This window comes from Narcine bancroftii, chromosome 5 (genome assembly GCF_036971445.1).
Source record: "Narcine bancroftii isolate sNarBan1 chromosome 5, sNarBan1.hap1, whole genome shotgun sequence".
Lineage (NCBI taxonomy): Eukaryota > Metazoa > Chordata > Chondrichthyes > Torpediniformes > Narcinidae > Narcine > Narcine bancroftii.
In genome coordinates, this window is record NC_091473.1 from 130169524 (window position 1) to 130190589 (window position 21066).

The 21066-nt window shown below is 41.4% G+C and overlaps 1 protein-coding gene across 3 annotated transcripts in view; it reads left to right on the top strand.

The window, feature by feature from the left end:
* The window catches only part of LOC138763967 (dihydropyrimidine dehydrogenase [NADP(+)]-like), a 1056199-nt gene that overhangs the window by 813607 nt on the left and 221526 nt on the right, over positions 1 to 21066 (top strand). For all 3 annotated transcript variants that reach the window (XM_069939063.1, XM_069939062.1, XM_069939064.1), the window contains exon 15: positions 15538 to 15606. In XM_069939063.1, the coding sequence (XP_069795164.1) occupies positions 15538 to 15606 (69 nt within the window). The remainder of the gene's footprint in view (positions 1 to 15537; positions 15607 to 21066) is intronic.

Here is a 21066-nt window from a genome sequence, read left to right on the forward strand (position 1 = left end):
CCCACGCAGATACGGGGAAAACGTACAAACATCTTACAGGCAGTGCCAGATTCGAACCAGGGTCACTGGCGCTGTAATAGCGTTGTGCTAACTGCTACGCTAAACGTGCCGCCAACTGAGTCCGTACAGCTAAAAACTTCCATTGTCAAAAGCATGACAGCTTGCTCTTATTCTAACCTTGAAGTGGGAAATGTAATCTAGTAACGAAGAACCAGCCTTTGAATGTCTGCTTCTAATAAGCCTCTTTCAATTCTTTATCTACTTTTATTTTTACTCCATTTTTAGGATGCTAAGGCCATGTCAAAATATCCTTGAAATCGGTAAACTATTTCAGGAACAATCCCATTGCTATTGGTTCAAGGAATCATACATCTCGCACGTCTTCATTTTAAATGTACTTATCACATTATATCTGGTACAGTGAGAAGTATTTTTCTATATCCAGACTTAACAGGTCAACCCTGGCATTCATAAGCTCATATAAAGTGGGACAAGAGCACAATTACAGAGTTACAATGAAATAAAAGATCAATTAGTAGAAAGCAAGACCAGCTTAAGAGCAATATTCGGGATTCATTGAGCTTGACGTCTGCAGGGAAGGAACTGTCAAGCTTGTTGGTGTGCAATTTCACACTTTTGAGGGGAGAAGGGAGAAGAGAGAGCACCTGGGGTGTGATGGGTCCTTCAATACGTTGGCTGTCTTTTCTAGGCAGCGGGAAATGTTGATGGACTCTACAGAGATACATTTCATTCTAAGACGGATTTACTATCTTCTACATCTTCTTGACCAGAGCAACTCTGATACCACACTGTGATGCATCTGGCATGTATGCTTTCAATAATGCACCTGTAGTGGTTGTTGGGAGGGTGGGGGGGGGGTGGTGGTGGGGGAACATGCTGAACTTCCTTGGTCCCCTAAGAAAATAGAGGCACTGGTGTTCCTTTTTGACTATCTCGTTAGCAGAGTTGCTCGAGGTCATGTTACTGGAAATATTTACTTGGAGCCATCTACTCTTTCCACTTGGCTACCATTGATGTGGACAAGGACTGGTTTCTACCCCCCTCACCTGAAGTCAGGGATCATCTCCTTTGCCTTATTGACAACACAGGTTATTATCTTGACACAATACCACCAGGCAGACACCATGATTGAAGTAAAACACAATGGTGGAGAAACTCAGCAAGTCAAACACTGTACTTTATATAGCAAAGATAAAGATACATAACCAGTGTTTTGGGTTTGAGTCCTTTGTCAAGGTATGGAAAAATGTAGGCAGGTGCCCAAACAAAGTGGTGGGGGCGAGGGGCAGGGGCTGGGGGAGGAGCACAGTCCAACAGGCAGGTGGTAATAGGAGGGAGGGCACAACAGCAAGCAGGAGGAGGAGGGAAGGCTCTGTAAATGGAGAGGGAAGGGGTTGAGAGCTAGAGAAGTAGCAGACCGAGAGATCTCTTCGCTGAGCACCTTTGTTCTGTCCGTATCAGTGACAAGGATCTCCCAGCGGCCAACCACTTCCCATGCTCACATATCTGTCCATGCCCTCATATATTATCCCACCATGACCACCTGTAAATTGGAGGAACAACACTTGAATTTCCATCTGGACACTCTCCAACTGGACTTGCCCGGCTTCTGCGACCCTACTCTCTGTTCTCCCTCCCTTCCCTTTCCCTTTGTCTTTCCTCTAGCTTTCCACCCCCTTCCCTCTCCTTGCACAAACCCTTCCCTCCTCACCCCCCCCCCACCACCACCCCCACTTTCGGTTTACTGGTGTGTCCTCCCTCCCTCATCCACCTGTTACCTCCTGCACTTGGAACAGTGCTCCTCCCCTGCCCCTCCCGCTATTTTGTTCTTGCATCTGCCTACATTTTATCATATCTTGCTGAAGGGTTCAATCCTGAAATGTTGGTTATGTACCTTTATCCTTCCTGACTGTATATAACTGTTTGACCTGCTAATTTTCTTCAGCCTTGTGTTTTTTTACAATACCGTCAATCTTTCAAACTCCTTTCTATATTCCACCTCACTGTTATTTGACACCTGTCCTCTAAATGTGGCATCATGGGCAAATTTGGAGATGATCTTTCATGGAGATCAGTGAGCCTGATAACTTGACAAGCAAAAGCCTGCAACCATTGCTTCTACTCACTTTTCATTCCAGATTTACTTATTTGAATATAAATACCCCAGATACTATTAGGATTCAAACTCATGTCTCCAGTGTAATTGTTCACAACTTTGGAAACTCGTCCAGTAATTTTAGTCCTATTTAATTCAAGCCATGACTTCAATTTCTGAATGTATGCTTCAGTGTGCATGACTCAAACCTGGAGCATGCAATCCTCTATTAAGTCATTGAGAATGAATGCTCCAGTTGGAATCATACCCACTGAGTTTGTCTTAATTGCATGGACAAGGAAAGGAAACATTTGCAGAAATTTTGACTGTCAAATAAAATGTACTGAAATCTTTTAGAATATAACTGGGAGCTGAAACATTTACACGTTCTGAAATGTGTATTTTGCACTCTGTACAGATAATGACAGAAAGAGCATACAGTAAATTCTTCCCAGCTCAATAACTTTTCCCTCTCTTGGGTTTAGTCATGAATTTTTCAAATGAATTATTAGCACTTTCCAGGTTTTCTTCAGCATGGGTTTTCAATCTCGATCACTGATGCGTTACCTCCACTTCTGAGGTTCCTAAAACTTCAAATATTTATGAATTTCCTTTCCAACAATACACCATTCCCTTGAGTTTCTCACAACTGTTGGTGGTTGTCTTCTATACAGAAATAAACCTTGACATTTAACAAACTGTCAAAAATTTTAGTGAGAAATTGGAAAACTTCAGTTTGTGCTCAATGTCAGGAAACTATTTCCACAATTGATCACCTCTGCCACTGTAGGAAGTATTATTTGGCTCACGTAATAATTGATGCTGCAGAATCTGCTTATAGCTGGCAACAGATTAGTGTTTTCATGCTTAACAATTGCTAATTGCTTAAATCCTGTTAAAACCACAGCTTTGTTCTTCTGTTTTCTGAAAATCATTCCTGCAAGGAAATGTCCATTAATCCAACATTATCAGATTGTAGTATTGTGGGAAATAATGGTAATATGTGTAGTTTGGAAAATCTTCACAAAGGGAAGTTGCTAGCCAGAACTGCAGTAATATATTGCTTTAAAAGTGAAATCAGAGCCACCAAATGACAATTCTTTGACCTATGTCACTCACAGAGTCCAGTCTCCCAATCTATTTGTGTTACTTATATGAATGATGAAACCTAACAGGTTAATGTCAATTTCTTTTGACTCCAGTCACATTTTCTTACCATGAATCACTTGGTCTTCCCCTGGCTGTTGAAACAGGGGAATTAGATGATTGTTGCCTCAAGGACTATACTTGCGCACTTGCTTTATTTCCACTTTATTTAAACAAAAACTGGAAAATAAAGCAAGTCCACAAACTTTTTTTATTTGGAGGAACGTAGTATAGAACCTCCAAGATACTCCAGTGTGACTCACACCATTCCATCTACCACATCAAACTTTCCTTAGACCTGTGCTGTTAACCCCACCAAAGCAATGGAATTAATTTTCAGAGCTTTCTGTATCATGAAGAATGAATTTGTTGAATTAATTCTAACATTACTTTGATCATCTTTGCCAGCTATATTTAACGAGCACTTAAGTGAGCTTTCAGAAGCATGGCTTATATTGATTTCTAATGACAACATTTATCCTGAATTTTAGCAAGATCAATAAAGCACTGCCCTAGTTAAGTGTTAAATGAGCTTCACAGCAATATGTTTAGTATTCATAGTTATGACTACAAGGCCGAAAAGATTATGAAAACACAGGTCTATTAAATCAGTAACCCTGATCAAACAGTAGAACGCAATTTCAGTCTGCTCTTGATACAAATTCGATGGAGATGAACTTCCTCTCCAAAAACCCTATGCAGTTCCTCATGAACTTTGAACTCAATTTATAAATGTTGTTCCAATCAAATACAAGAGGATTTCAAGATTCTGAGTGTGGTCTGACAGTATGCAATTTTCTCAGGCAGACTGTCTGTTTCAAGCACTACACAAGTGGGAACCCCAGCACATACTAAGCAGTGCTCTGGAATAATCTAGATTCCGGAGATTCAACGGCAGGTTAGTCAGTCATGAGTTCAGATGAAGAAGCCTGAAAAAAATGTTCCATTGTGACTTCAGATGCTCTCCAATGCTATCTTGAGCTGAGTGGGAGGAGCTAGTTTTCTTGTACGCACATGACATTTTAAATTTAAATTAAATGTTAAATATAAATTTTTAATTTTTGCAATTCTAAAAAATTTAGCCATATACTATGATAACAGGCCTTTTTGGCCCATGAGCCCATATTGCCCAATTACACCACCGCCCCGGTTCGTTTGGAACAAAAGGAGGAAACTGGAGCATGTGGAGGAAATGCACGCAATCACGGGGAGAACGATCAAACTCCTTATAGACAGCGCCAGTTTCGAACCCCGGTTAGCATTGTGGTAATGACTACACTAACTGTGAGCTAAAATTCACAGATTTATTTGCAATGTTTGGAAAGAGAACAAGGGGACAGTGACACCAAAACGGAATTGTCTCTCGGATAAAATTTGGCATATTTACTTTTGAATTGCAGAAATAATTGCTTTAATAAATTGAGAAGCACGGACTCATGGGCCAAAATGAGCTGTTACATTGTTGTTTGGCTAAATTGTAAAAAAAATTAAAAAGCAGAAAGGAGTAAATGTGATGAGGACAAGCCTATTGTCATACATGTACTATGTCCGTATTTAAGGCTAGTGATATTTCAACACTTGGATATTTGTATCTGCATTACTCTGTCACATTGTATCATTGCAATTTGAACTTTGCCTTCTGCCACTTGGGCTTCTTGTGAATTTAAGAATATTGAGCCTTCACATACAGTTCTAATTTAAAATCTTGGCTTGCAATTTAGGGAAGATCTTTACTACATTTTGGAAAATGCTAAGCATTTACTGCGTTAGTCTCACATGCAGTAATTATTTTGGAAAACTGGATTACACAATGAAACACTGGAGGAATATTAACCGTACTCAAAAGTCCAACATCTATAGGTTCTGTGTTGTTTTTAGCAAGCAGTGTGTTTTGCTTTTGGGGTGGTGACTTATAGTCCAATATGAAGCAACGTAATGTGTAATTTATTGTGATGTCCACACCTCTCATATTTGTGTAAACTTATTAGCATATGGATTCGAAGGGGATGAATATATTGTAATTAATTTATGGTCCTCAAGAAGTGAGTACAGAGGGTGTATCACACCAAAAAAAACAAATGTATTTTTTGGAAAGATTGGAGATTTGAAATGATATGAATTCAATGTTTGCTTCTGGTTCCAAAAGAGCACAACGGTGTCAGTCATCATTGAACTCCTGATGTTCAGTATTGCTTGGTGCTATTGACCAAAGACTAATTTCCAAATTAATCATTGCACTGTGCTATTTTAATACATGGAAAATATATCCAAATGACACTTTTATCATAATAATGCTTTCCAGTGTCTTTTTAGAATGAGGAATTAACAGGAATTTAAGTTATAACAGTGACTCAGTGATGAGAACTTGCCTCCATGTCACTGATTATGCTTTCACATTCTGCTCTGGAGATTTGAATCCATATTCCAGACTGGCTCTTGAATACAACACCAGAATTTCTGCATTGTCAACGGTACCAACTTAGTGAAAGAACATTGAAAAAAGATCCCTGCTTCCCTTACAGATTTACATGAAAACGCAATTTATCAATATTTAAACATCAACGATCGTCACTAAAAAAAAATCTGTTGTTTGTTGGAGCAGTTTGTGCACATATAATTGAGCCCTCCTTTTCATACATCCCAACCGTGACCGCCTCTCAGGAGAACTTAATTGTACTTTGGAGACCTTGAGGTTATGAAAGACAAAGTATAATTGGAAGTTGAACTTCATCAGAGATGAAATTTGCACATCAGAAGTGCAATTCACAAATATATAAATAATCGCGAATGGGGATAAATTATAGGGGTTGAGATTGGTATTTTATTTTTAGTCATATCTAATTTTTTGTTCATACAGATAGTATACAGAGCAAGATTGGTGTGTGGAAAAATTGAAGTCCGAAAGAAATGGCCATTTAGTTTTGCTAGGTCTAGGTATGCTCCAGGTTTAAATTTAGCCTCCAACCCAATGACAGAAGGCTCTGTCCATTCTGAGAATTGGTATAGTGACAATTTCATCTGCGAATGAACTAGTCCATTGGGGAAGTCTAATTGTTCTGGTTACTAAAGTATTCTGTATGTGCCTAGTCTCTAAATATTTGGTGCCTTCAAAATTATTTATAAGAATTATAGTCTTTAACCACTTTCAAACATGCCAGGGTTACAGAGTCAAAGATAAAGGGAAAGGTTAAATAAGTTAGGTCATATTCTTTGGAGCATAGAAGGTTGAGAGGGGATTTGATTGAGGTATTTAAAATTATTAGGGGATAGAGTTGACATGGAGAGGTTATTCCTTTAAGAAAGGGGGAGATGTAAATGAGAGGAGAGGAGTTGAGAGTTAGGGGCAAAAATTAAGAGGAAACATGAGGGGGGACTTCTTTACTCATAGAGTAGTAGGTGTGTAGAACAAGCTTCCAGACCATATTAGCATTTAAGGAGAATTTGGATACTATATGGATGGGAAAGGAATGGAGGGTTATGGGTTGAGAGTAGGTCAGTGGGGTTAAGTGGCAGAAAGTGTTCGGCATGGACGAGAAGGGCCAAGTTGGCCTGTTTCTGTGCTGTAATTGTTATATGATTACTTCTTTCTTTTCTTTGGCTTGGCTTCGCGGACGAAGATTTATGGAGGGGTAATGTCCACGTCAGCTGCAGGCTCGTTTGTGGCTGACAAGTCCGGTGCGGGACTGGCAGACACGGTTTCAGCGGTTGCAAGGGAAAAATGGTTGGTAGGTGTTGGGTGTTGGGTCTTTTGTCAGTGAGGTGGGCTCTGCGGTCTTCTTCAAAGGAGGTTGCTGCCCGCCGAACTGTGAGGCGCCAAGATCCACGATTTGAGGCGATATCAGCCCACAGGCGGTGGTCAATGTGGCAGGCACCAAGAGATTTCTTTAGGCAGTCCTTGTACCTCTTCTTTGGTGCACCTCTGTCACGGTGGCCAGTGGAGAGCTCGCCATATAACACGATCTTGGGAATGCGATGGTCCTCCATTCTAGAGACATGACCTACCCAGCGCAGTTGGATCTTCAGCAGCGTGGATTTGATGCTGTCGGCCTCTGCCATCTCGAGTACTTTGATGTTAGGGATGAAATCACTCCAAAGAATGTTGAGGATGGAGCAGAAACAACGCTGGTGGAAGCGTACTAGGAGCCGTAGGTGATGCCGGTAGAGGACCCATGATTCGGAGCTGAACAGGAGTGTGGGTATGACAACGGCTCTGTATATGCTAATCTTTGTGAGTTTTTTCAGTTGGTTGTTTTTCCAGACTCTTTTGTGTAGTCTTCCAAAGGCGCGATTTGCCTTGGCGAATCTGTTGTCTATCTCGTTGTCGATCCTTGCATCCGATGAAATGGTGCAGCCGAGATAGGTAAACTGGTTGACCATTTTTAGTTTTGTGTGCCCGATGGAGATGTGGGGGGGCTGGTAGTCATGCTGGGGAGCTGGCTGATGGAGGACCTCCGTTTTCTTCAGGCTGACTTCCAGGCCAAACATTTTGGCAGTTTCCGCAAAACAGGACGTCAACCGCTGAAGAGCTGGCTCTGAATGGGCAACTAAAGCGGCATCGTCTGCAAAGAGTAGTTCACGGACAAGTTTCTCTTGTGTCTTGGTGTGAGCTTGCAGGCGCCTCAGATTGAAGAGGGAAAGGGCTTTGGCAAATACTAGAGCGCCTTGGATGCCCTCCAAAGTTCCTCAACATGGTTATCCAACTGCACGAAAACCAACAATGTCGGGTCAGATACAGCAATGAGCTCTCTGAACCCTTCTCCATTAACAATGGCGTGAAGCAAGGCTGCGTTCTCGCACCAACCCTCTTTTCAATCTTCTTCAGCATGATGCTGAAACAAGCCATGAAAGACCTCAATAATGAAGATGCTGTTTACATCCGGCACCGCACGGATGGCAGTCTCTCTTCAATATGATTATATGGTTATGTATTTACTCATCTCAATGTCTTATTTTTATTATTAGTTGCAGTTACATTATGAGCACTTTTGAACAGCACACCTTATTAGACATAAATTCATCTTGGAAGGATTAAACAGACACTTATTAAAATAATATCCTGGACTCTCAAATGTTAAATTACTAAATAATGTTATAGATACCATTGTGTATATATTGGAACTTAAAAGTTAACGTTTTGTAATATTTAAGGGAAATACACAGGCAGATGTCATAGGGTAGATGCAGGGAAATTATATCTGCTGAATCCAGGACTAAGAGTATAGACGAAACTATAAACCAGTAGGTCTCAAGCCTTTTTTCCACTCACATACCACTTCAAGAAATCCCTATGCCATTGGTGCTCTGTGATTAGTAAAGGATTGCTTAAGGTGGGATGTGAGTGGGAAGGGAAGGTTGAGAACCACAGCTCTAGACCCAATTGTTACTGAAATATTTTGCTTGAGAAAAATTGTCATTGGCCCATTTCCTTTGGAGTTATGAAACCATGCACTTAACGAGTCAATTAGGTACAATTAAAACAGTGGTTTTCAAACTTTTTCTTTCCACTCACATGCCACCTTAAGCGATCCCTTACTAATCACAGAGCACCTATAGCATGGGGAATACTTAAAGTGGTATGTGAGTGGAAAGAAAAAGTTTGAGAAGCACTTCTATAAACCATTCAGGAATAAATTTAGGAATCTTGCAAAAGATTATAGAAATTTGAAAATCTTACAATTTTTAATTTTATATCTGAGATCATTTTTTTTGTTCATGAAAGGTATTGGAGATCTGGGGTAAAAGGAAGAATGATAAAATTACACTGCAGAGCAGGTGAGATTGTGTTGAATTTATAGAACCTGCTCTGGAGGCTGAGTTTTCTGTTCCTGTTCTATGTTTCCAGGCTTCACTACTACAAAACGTGAAAACTGAAAACGTGTTGATCTTTTCTTCAGATGAACTGACAGGAAGATACTGTGGGGACTGCACATTATGTATACTTGATGAGGCATAGTCCAGTTCAGGCGGCATGAATAGCGCAGCAGCTAGCGCAATGCTTTTACAGCACCAGTGACCCAGGTTCCAATCCAGCGCAGGAGTTTTCATGTTCTTCTAGTGACCTATGTGGGTTTTCTCTGCGTGCTCTGATTTCCTCCCACCCTGCAAAACATATGGGGTTTGGTACATTAATTGGGTAGCTCAGGTTTCATGGGCGATAAGGGCCTTCTACTGTGCTATATCATTAAAATAGAAAAAGAATTTAAAAAAAGCCTTGCAATGGCAATTAAGTTCCTATGAATGTTGAAAAACGCCCAGTTTGCACGTGCACATGGAGTTAGGCTGGCCCTGTGGTCATTCAGAGGCAGAAACTAGGATGGGTGACAGCAGTCATTCTATCACCAGAACAGGGATGTGGGCATCTTCCATTTCAGAATTACCTCCTCATTTCCTCAGGTGGTTTCAAATTACCGTTCTCTGATTAACTCACATAGTGATGCCTGGAGATTCTTATTTCAGATATTTTGTCAAACTACATACATGACATCACCTAGAATCCTGAGCTTCTTTTTCCTACGGGCAAAGCAGAATTATCACTTATTGGTAGTGCGAAATAAGACTGTGTGTAATGTACACATGTAAACAAATAAAGAACTATAAACAGATAACAAAATGTAAGCAGTATGACCATGCAATACAGAGAAAATAATAAAACAAAGTTAAAATGTAAGAGTCCCTGATTGAGTTTGTTTTTGAGGAGTCTGATAGTGGAGGGGGACATCAAGTCTTATGGCACTTATACCTCTTTCCTGATAGTAGCAGAGAGAAAAGACCATGTGCTGGTTGGAGTGGATCCTTGACGATTGCTATTGCTCTCCAACGGAAGCGTTGCTTGTAGATATTCTTGATGGTCTGTGATGAACTGCCTTTTGAAGGGCTTTACACTCAGGGCTATTGGTGTCCCCATACCAGACTCTGATCCATCCAATCGGCACACTTTCCACCACACACACACCTGTAGAAACTTGCCAGAGTTTCTAATGTAATACAAAACCTCCGCAAACTCCTGAGGAAGTAGAGGCACTGATGTGCTTTCTTCACAATGCCATTAGTGAGTTGGGTCCATGGAAAGTTCCTTGGAGATAGTGATTCCCAAGAACTTCAATTTGCTCATCTTCTCCATCTCTGATCCCCCAGTGATCACTGGATCATATACCTCTGGTTTTCCCTTCCTGAAATTAACAATCAGCCCCTTGGTTTTGTTGACATTGAGTGCAAGGTTGTTGGTGCAGCATTCAGCTAAGTTTTCAAGCTTCTCTCCTGTATGCTGGCTCATCTCCTTTTTTCCCCACAACCCAATGCCATGTAATTGTTGGCAAATTTGTAGATGATGTTATTGTCATACCGAGCCACATAGGTTTAAAGTGAGTAGAGCAGGAGGCTAAGAACGCAACCCTGTGGTGCTCCAGTAGTGATGGAGATTGTGGAGGAGATGTTCTTACCAATCCTCACTAATTGTGGTTTGGAGATGAGGAAATCCAGAATCCAATTTCACAGTGTGGTCTGTAAGTTAATAAGTCAATAAAAACACAAAATTGCTGGAGGAACTCAGCAGGTCACACAGTGCCCATAGGTGATAAAAATATACAACCAATATTTTAGGCTTGTGTGAGCTGCAGAGCTCCTCTCGCTTTTTTGTGATTTTACTGCAGTTACAGCATCTGCAGTTTTTCATGTTTAACAATAATTATAAATGATTCAGGTAGGTGAAAAATTGTTGTGGTAATCTCTTGATTCAAAAAATACATCTGTCCTTCCCTAGTTCTGTCTTATGAAGAGCACTAACCCAAATAGTGCTTTATCTGTTTCTTTCCTTGGTGTTGGGTCAGCAGTGCGAAGATCTCCATGAATCTATCACCAGATATCTCTGGGGAAGGCCAGACTACATCCAGAGCAAATCCAATTCCAGTTCTCAGGATGCAATGCTTCAGCATTTCAAGTTTTAATGCTGGGTGAAGACCTCCACAGATAATCACCTCACTCCACTGAATCCATGCTGGGCACATCGGCAGATTGACTGATGTACCCTAAGCAACCACTTTGACTACCATCCTCTTCACTGTACCAGCTTGAAAAAAATCCTCATTAAATGTCATTATCGGATAAAATACTGCAGTAGATTGGCATTTCTATAAATTGTAATTGTATGATAATGAAGAGAACTTTTCTTCTTGAACCATAGTAAATAATAGATTGGCCAGGATTGCACACTTAATAATTTAACTGTGTATACTGAAATTTTTTGAGATAGCATTTATCTTGGTGTCAAAATTATACGTATATGTACACCATTTTTAATTAGTTATGTGCTACTTTCTTTGTGAATAGATCCCATAAATTAGTTATGATATTTAACTGTAAGTGGCAGTAATATTAATTTCCCAAACTTGTTTGACTGTCACCTATATAATATTGAAGGGAATATCATACCCCTTCAAAACAGCAATAAATACTTGTGCTTTTTACGACAGAAACAAACCCAAGCAAAACACTGACATCAAGTCATAGAAGGAGATCTTAGCGATCAGCCAAAGTTTAATCATATAGGTAAATATCAAGGAGCAGATTAAAGGAGCGCAATTTAATTCTCTTTTCTACCCATTCTCTGAGTTCAGCCTGAACCTGTAAGATTCAATGATTTGAACTGGTAACTTTATTTCTGTCTTCTCACTTGTTCCCTGACCTGTTCAATATTTCAAGCACTTTCTGTTTTTTATTTCAAATGTTGAGTGTCTGCAGGGTTTTTTTCTAAACTTGTGTGGATAAAGAGATGTCAAAGAAATTCCATTGCTTCAGATCTTAGTCACAAAAGGGTCAGCATGGTTGGTGTAGTGGATGGTGCAACATTTTTACAGCACCAGCGATTAGGACTGGGGGTTTGAATCCCACACTGTCTGTAAGGAGTTTGTGCATTCTCCCTGTATCTGCACGGGTTTCTCATGGGGGCTCTGGTTTCCACCCACCGCTCGAAACATAAGGTTAATTGGGTGTAAACTGAGCGACACAGACACATGGACTAAAATGGCCTGTTACCGGGTGGTATGTCTTAAACAAATAGAGTGGATAGATAGTTGAACAGTTATATTGCATTATGCTCAGCTTGTAACAGAACTGGCCAGCTCTGATGCAAACTGGAAAGGCAGGTTATCAGAAGTAGTTTAATTGTTGCATCCGGAGCATTGTAATGCATCTTCCGGTTGGAAGTTTAAATGGTGCAACTTGAGCTTAAACTGGGGTGCCTTAGACCAGTGAAAAAAAACAAAGCAGACATCAGAGTAGGATGAAGAATTATATTAGGTCCTTTCAAACTGCCAAGTAATATGGGGTTAACCGGGTAAATTGCCTGGTTAGTGCCCCAGTTATGCGGCAGTTAGAAAGGATCTGACCCAGTCAATCCTATCAGAATCTAAATGGGTCCCTGACCTACCTCAGAGGTAGTCAGGGAAACCTGTTAAACTTACCTAGGTCACGTCCACAGTTGATTTGAAAATGAAAATAGCTGACCCACTTATTCCAGCGACATCAGCGCTTGTGTGCGTGCATTGGCGATTTAAGGGGTCAATCCCCCTGCAATTTAAAAGGTGCTTCCAGCACCTTTGCCCTAAAAATCACACCTGGGTCCCAGGAGGGCTACCCAGGTGCTGCAACAGCTATTAACTAACTAATGGCTCCATGTCATGCTTGAAACCAAATGGAGATACTTCTCAAAGCAGTCATTCTCTCTGTATGTAAATTGCATCTCACCATCAATATTGAACATGGTTCAACTGAGCCACTGATTATCTGGAAGGAGTACTTGGGCTCAGGATGCTGAGAAAGAGCTCGAAAAGAAGGTGTTGCATCTCCAACAGTTGTTGGGGAGTGTGACGGGGAAGAGTGAACCAGTGAGTCATGGAGGAAATGGTCCTTCCTAGAATACTGTGGAGCAAACAATGTGTTGAGTGGTGGTGGTGGTGATGGTATTATCCTGACGGTGGAGAAAAATGCTAGGGTGGCCGATGGCGCACAATGTTGGTAAGTGGAGGAAAAATAGGTTCTGCAGGAAAAAATAGACCAGGTTATTATTTAAATGGAGCAAACTTGCAGAATGCTGTTGTGCAGAGGGACCTGGGAGTGCTTGTGCCTGAATCAAAAAAAAGTTGGTTCGCTGGTGTGATAGGCCTTGAAGACAAATGTTGGCCTTCATTTCTAGAGAGATTGAATTTAAGAGCAGGGAAGTTCTGCTACAACAAAAAAGGGAAGTGGCGAGGCTGTGTGCAGTTTTGGTGTTGTAAAAACAAATGAACTGATTGGAGATCTTGGGTATAATTTCACAGACTATTTCACATGATACATCATGAGGAGTAGGCAACAATCCACTGCTATTCAACTCTGAAATCTGCAGTACTTCTATAAGCACGTAGATTTGTACAGAGAGAAACAAACAAGCTGTAACAGAAAATGTGCTTACATCTTGGAATAAACCGATTGAAAACTACATCAAGACTTTTTTTTGTCTTTTAAAATCTTAGTGGCTACAGTTAAGGCTACAACCTAGCTTCCCAATACTATCAACCTAAATAGACACTGTATTAAAATGAACTGTTTGCAAATTATGTTCATGATTAGTGTCAATCCTTTCTTCATAAAATTTCTTCCATGGACATTCTTATTTGAGAAAGCATATACTGGCATTGGAGGCAGTCCCGAAGAGGTTCACAAGGTTGATTCTGGAGAAGAGGGTGTTAGCCCATGAGGAAAGATTGAACAGCCTTCCAAACTCACCAAAATTTGGATGAATGTTCCTTATAAAGAGATCTATATATAATTATATAAGTGATAACTAAGATAGAGGCAGGAAAGTTGTTTCCGCTGGTAGATGAGACCAGAACTGGGGGACATCACTCACAATTCAGGGGAGTAGATTTATGAGGGAGCTGAGGAGGATCTTCATTTCCCAAATTCTCTCCACAAGGAAGCAATTGAGACTGCCTCATTAAATATATTGAAGATACTGTTTGTTTTTTTTGTATAGTAGCAGGTATTAAGGGTGATGGGAAAAAGATGGGGAAGTAGAGCCGAATCTTCAGCCAGATCAGCCAAGTTCTGATCAAGTGGCAGAGCAAGGTCAGTGGGCCAAATGGGCCAACTTCTGCTTCTATATCTTATGTTCAAGAGGTTGGGGCTCATGGGGTGGGGGGAGACACCTGAATATCTTGAATGGTTGATGAAATAGAGGAGATTGATTATTTGAAATGAAGGGTGATAATTTCAAAGTTGAGCCTTCTTAAGTCAACAATTGCATAGTAGTACTGGGTGAATGGGACTTTTTAAATTTAGACATGCAGCATGGTAACAGGCTCTTTCGACCCATGAGCACAGGTCTCCCAAATATTCCAAATTACCTACAACCTCGATATATTTTGAAGGATGATAGGAAACCGAAGCACCCAGAGGGAAGCCATGCAGACACGAGGAGAACGTACAAACTAGTTACAGTCAGCACCAGATAGGTCATCGGCACTGCAATAGCATGAGCTACCAGCTATGCTAACTGTGCCACGCTTGATGCAACAGGACGCAGGCATCAGGTTTGGATGATCATTAGTTTACGGGGATTTGAGGTAAAGAACAGGTAATTATATGCAGGTGCTCTATCAAGGGCAGAGAGACCAAACTTCTTGAGGTGAAAACAGATAGTCTTATTGATGTCATAGATATGAGGTCCAGAATTCAACTGGTGACAAAAGATGTTGTCATGTTTATGAATAGGTTGATTCATTTTCTGGAAGCTGCAGAGGAGAGGTATATGACAATAATAATGGGTACAAAAGATAATGATTTAAATTTTCCCAATGTTTGAAAATTAAGCATTTGTAACTAAACACATAGCCTGTTCTCTGCAGGGTGCAGAAATAATACAAGATCTTTCCTATCATTTTGTGAAAGATTTTATGTAATGGAAGTGTTTTATATTTGTTGCAAAAGATGTGTTTGTACATAATATAATACTGCACATACATGTGCCCTAGGCAGTAATAGATCAATTTTTAGATGATATGTCAGAATAATGCATAATTTTGCTTTTAATGCGGCTGCAGTAATATTATTTGTAGGATATTCTTCAGCATTAAAAGCGTATTTAATGTCATAAAGCCTGTATTTTTATTGAAATATTCATTTATTCATTAAAAGCATCCTGTAAATATCCTCATAGATACATAATACTTCTGTAATAAATTGACCTTTTTTTGGAATGTTATTTTTAAATTTCTGCTGTTACATTTATTTCACAATAGATCATTATTGCCAGCCTGATGTGCACATACAACAGGAACGACTGGACAGAGCTTGCAAAGATGGCAGAGGTAGATCTTTTGCTTATGTGAATTTTTTTTTTCACAACCGAAATGGTTTAAATGCTATTGAGTTTTGCATGGTGCTTTTTTGCTGGATGCAATATTAACTGTAGAAAGAAATGTGGCAGGTTCAAAGTTTACCAGTGAGAAGCAGTTTTATAGCGTAATGATTCGGAATCAGAATTTATTGTCATGAACATGTCAAGAAAATCGTTGTCTTGCAACAGCATCACAATGCAAACATTTATTTAAACTGCCTTAGAAAATAAATAAAAATAGTGCAAGAAAATGAAAAAGTCAAGTAGGACAGTGTCTGTGGTTCATTATTCATTGAGGAAACAGATGGAAGTGGGGAAGAATCTGTCCTTGTGCTTGTCTTCAGGCTCCTATACATTTTTTTCCCAATGGTAGTAGTGAAGAGGGCATGGCTTGGGTGCTGGGGGTCACTGAGGATTGAGGCCGCTTTCTTCAGACAACAACGCTTGTAGATGTCCTTGATGGAGTGAAGCCTGTTGTCAATTATGTTGGAGGCTGAGTTAACAATCCTCTGGAGCTTTTCTGGTCTTGAACACTGGTAGATCCAAACTAAACAGTGATGCAACCAGCCAGAATACTCTCCATGATACACATGTAGAAGTTTTCGAGAGTCTTCCGTGACATATCAAATCTCCTGCGACTCCTCACGAAGTATAGCCACTGGTGAGCCTTCTTTGTGTTTGCATCAACATGGAGGCTCTAGGACAGATCATCGGAGATGTTGACACCCAGGAATTTGACGTTCTTGACCCTCTCCATTGCTATTGGATGCAGATTGGGAGATTGCCTCGTTGAGTACCTTGGCTTTGTCCGCTGCAATAGTGTAGATCTCCCAATGGCCACCCATTTCAATTCTCCATCACATTCCCTTGCCGACATGTCTGCCCATAGTCTCATGTATTGCCACCTGCAAATTGGAGAAACAACACCAAATCTTCTGAATGGGAACCCTCTAACCAGACGGCATTAATATCGACTTCTCTAGCATTGATTAAAAAATACCCCCACCCCTTCTTCCCCCATCATCTCTCCATTTCCTGACTCCTTTCGCACAGACATGACAAATTCTACCTAGTCCCTTATCATATCCCAGTAGTACCTTTTGGTGGTCTGGAATCCTCCCCCATTTCTGATATACTCTGATTTTTCCTTGAAGAAGGACTCAGGCCCGAAACATCAGCAATATATCTTCATCTCCTATGGATGCTGAAAAGGCCAGCTGAGTTCCTTCAGCATTTCAGTGTGTTTACTGCAAATTCAGTCCAGGTAGAAGATTTTAACAACCATCTGGCATCTTAAAATTTCAGTAATTTTTAATTTATATTTTTACTATGAATTGAATAAAAAAATGATCCATTTTGTGGATGGATAATTTAAAGGGTTTAAAAAATTTTCTCAAAGAATTTGAGTGTCTGTGAAGGGAATAAAAAATTAAAGTTAAGAAAGTAGCTGCAAATGAGTCCAGTCGAGGTAATAACGGTCGATTTATAAATATACCCTAACACAGAGCCAGTGCAGACTCAACAGGGTAAATGGCCTCCTTCTGTGCTGGAACTATTCTATGATTTCCTTCCCTAATAGACAATAATGAACCAGTGGGATTTTATAACAAGTTATCAGTGACATGGCCACTTTTATTGAAACCAGGCTTTAATGCCAGCTTGATTTAATTAACTGAATTTAAATTCCCTTCAAGGGATTTGAGTTTCAATCTTTGAATTATCATTTCAGATTTCTGGATTACTTGTCCAGTAAAGTCATTCATGTGAATATTCAGAGAACTATTCAGAAACCTCAAAGATGACCTGAGGTGATCAAACCAATGTGGCTGGGCTGGATACCTTTAATAAATCTGTAAATGCATGGACTTAGGGCAATAAAGATAGGGAATGTACGAAGTGTGACTATGCCTCACCTCTCACCTGCAATCACAGTTGCTTTGGGATAAGAGAGAGGGAGGGAACTGAGAGCAAGATCATTGAATGTGGACATATGCATGTTGTTGGGCAAATGGATGGCTGCTGACATAGAAGAGTGAGACAGGGTTACTTGGGATACAATCTTTCCATTGTATCACATAAGGAAATAGCATGACCATGAGCACTCTACAAAGGAGTAAAACACAGGATTCTGTTGACACCGTGGTTAAGTGAAAAAAAAACACATAAATGCTGGAGAAACTCAGTAGGTCAAACAGTGCCTTTATGTAGCAAAGGTAAAGATACATCACCAACGTTTCGGACCTGAGCCCTTCATCACTATTAACTCGGCCCTCACCCACATCGCCTCCATTCCCCGCTCATCTGCCCTAGCCCCCCTGCCCCTAGAAGCAATAAACACAGAATCCCCCTCGTCCTCACCTACCACCCCACCAGCCTCCACATCCAACACATTATCCGCCAGAATTTCCGGTACTTACTACAGGACACCACCACCAGACACATTTTTCCTTCTCCTCCCCTCTCAGCCTTCTGTAGGGACTACTCCCTCCGTGACTCCCTTCTGCACTCTTCCTTCGCCATCCATCGCTCCACCCCACCCCACAGCTTCCACTGTGGTTGTAGGAGGTGTAATACCTGCACCCACACCTCCTCCCACACCATGGTCCGAGGTCCCAAACAGAGCTTTCAGGTGAAGCAACACTTCACCTGTACCTCCAAAGAATTAATTTACTGCATCTGGTACAGCCTCTGTGCTCTTCTCTACCTCGGAGAGACCGGTCACAGATTAGGAGATTGCATCGCCCATTACCTCCTCTCCGTCCACAACAAAAGTAGCCAACCATTTCAATTCTTAGTCACACTCTCAAGCTCACATGTCTGTCCATGGCCTTTCACACTACCCCACCCTGACCACTCACAGACTGGAGGAACAACACCTCATTTTCATCTGGGCACCCTCCAACCTCAGGGCATGAACATTGAGTTCACTGCATTCCACTAATCAGATTGCCTTCCCCCCTCCCCCCCACCCCTCTCCCTGGCCCCTAACTAGTTATTCCAGTTCCTACTTCCTTTCCCTCTCCACCTAGCCTAGACTCCTTCCCCCCACCTTCCTGCAGTCCTTCCATCCCCCTGTCCCTCCACTGGTCATCAGCCACCCTCACCACCCCCCGTCCCCCTTTTGTTCAGACATCTCTCATGTTCCTCCACACCTTAATGAAGGGCTCAAGCCCAAAACATTGGTGATGTATCTTTACCTTTGCTACATAAAGGTACTGCTTGACCTGCTGAGTTTCTCCAGCATTTGTGTGTTTATTCACACTAACACAGGGAGACAGATGGGCATGCCTAGTGACATCCAATCATGCCAAATGTATATTTGATATGAAAATGCAGAAACTCTCTTGATAAATCTGAGGCCTGCTACAGCAATGCTACAATAAAACATACTTGAGCGGGTGCAACCCTGAAATGGTGCTGAGAGTTGACTGCAATAGGACCCTTCTGAAGAAGAGCACAGTCCATTCAGTGAGCCTCCCTTGGGATAGGCAACTCACTCCTGGGCTTGACTATAATCTTGAACCTCACTGACTTGATCATGAATGCTATTCTCTGGATCCTGACCCAATCCTAGGGGTGGTGTTCACCTCTGATTGCCAGTCTTAGAGCATATTTTCAAGGAAATAATTTGACCCATTGAATCCACTATCACAGGGTTAAAAGTAAAAACACAAGAGCTGGAGAAACTCAGCAGGTCAAACAGTGCACTTTATATAGCAAAGATAAAGATACATCACCAATGTTTTGGGCCTGAGCCCTTCATCAAGAGACTTGCAAAAGGTAGGCAGGCACCCAAGAAAATGTTGGGGTCAAGGGGCAGGTAGAGGAGCACGGACCCACAGGAATTAAATTTTATAGACATAATCCAATTCTCTCTCTTCCCTATAACCCTGTAACCTATTCTCTCTCTCTTGTGTACATCCATTTCCCTGAAATCGAAGAAGAAAGGAGGAGAATCCCTTCAGGATTCAATCAACTTCCCTGTGATTCCCTTTGATTGAGAAAAAGGGTTGAGCTGCTGAGAAAGCCGCATTACCACTGGTGTGGAAGCTGGGAGCAGAGTCATAGCGCTCCTCCACAGGGTCCAATCGCCCGGTCTTAAAGCTGACGGCTCGCATGGGCTTCAAAAAGACAGGGAAAGGAGTCAACAGTGTCTTCATTTAAAATTTGGCGTTGTGCCTGTCCCCAAAAATGTTGTGGGAGCAACAGACCAGCAGAGAGTGCCATAATAGGGAGGAACACTCCATCCTCCCCCATTGAGAAGGAGAAGCATAGCAGAAGACCCAATGGGACGGAGATCTCAGCTGTAGACCAGAGAGGGGTTCAACAGTTGAAGGACCCACACAAGTTGTGGGATGATGGAGACTTGATGAAGACTGGCTCATGGGAGCTAGGTATTGGAACTGGGCAAGAAGGGCTCCTGAAGGGCCTTGGGAGCTGAAGGCTTCCTGATCATCTCGGAGGTTTGGATCTGGAGCTCAGGTGGCTAACAAATCGAACAGGAGTCTGTGCAGCTGTAGAGGCCGCAGGAGAACTGGAGGCGAATCCATAGACACTCAGTGGCTCTGAAGGGACTCTCTTTTGCTTCTCTTTCTCTTAATCTAAGGGACACCAGGCCATACTGATGATGACTCTTTGTCTGGGCTATGGCAGACTAAAGTAAATTTCATGTAATATTGCATTTTCTGTTTTATTACATAACAATAAAAGAACCTACCCTAAGTAACTACATGCAGTCACCAATTAACCTACTGGCAGGTCTTCAGATTGAGAAGGTAGCGTGAGTAGTCACAGGGAGCAAATGCAAGTTCCTCACAAGCTGCATCAAAGGTCAAGATCGAACCTCAGAGTCTGGAACTGTGAGACAGCAGGCACCAACCACTGTACCATCTTCCCAGCTCCATTTCACCACATTGAACCAGTCCTCTCCTCTTCCACAACCATAACCTATTTGGCTTCCTCTGCGATGGCACGTTGAGCAAAGGAAGACCTTGCCTGCACATCAAACATGAAAGGATATCCCAGTGGACCTGACACTTTAGGTGCCATGTGCAAAGAATTTTGCAACAGCATGCCCTCACCCTAGCCCACCTTACATAACTAGTCTAACAGGCCTTTCCTGCTCATTGAAGAAACACTGGAGGAATGAAACACGAAAATCTTCAGAAGCTGTGATTGTAGTAAAAACGCACAGAAAGGCTGGAAGAATTCAGCCCGTCTCGCAGCGTCCAGAAGGACTCCGGCCCGAAATGTCAGTAATATACCTTTACCTCCAACAGACGTTGTGAGACCTGCTGAGTACCTTCATTATATCTGTGTGGTTTTAAACTAGTGGAAGAGGTTAAGGGAAGACAGCCATAAAAGATTTCATTCATAATGGAAGTTGAATGGAACTAAAATGAGTTTCATTGTTCTCCTTATGATGTGCATT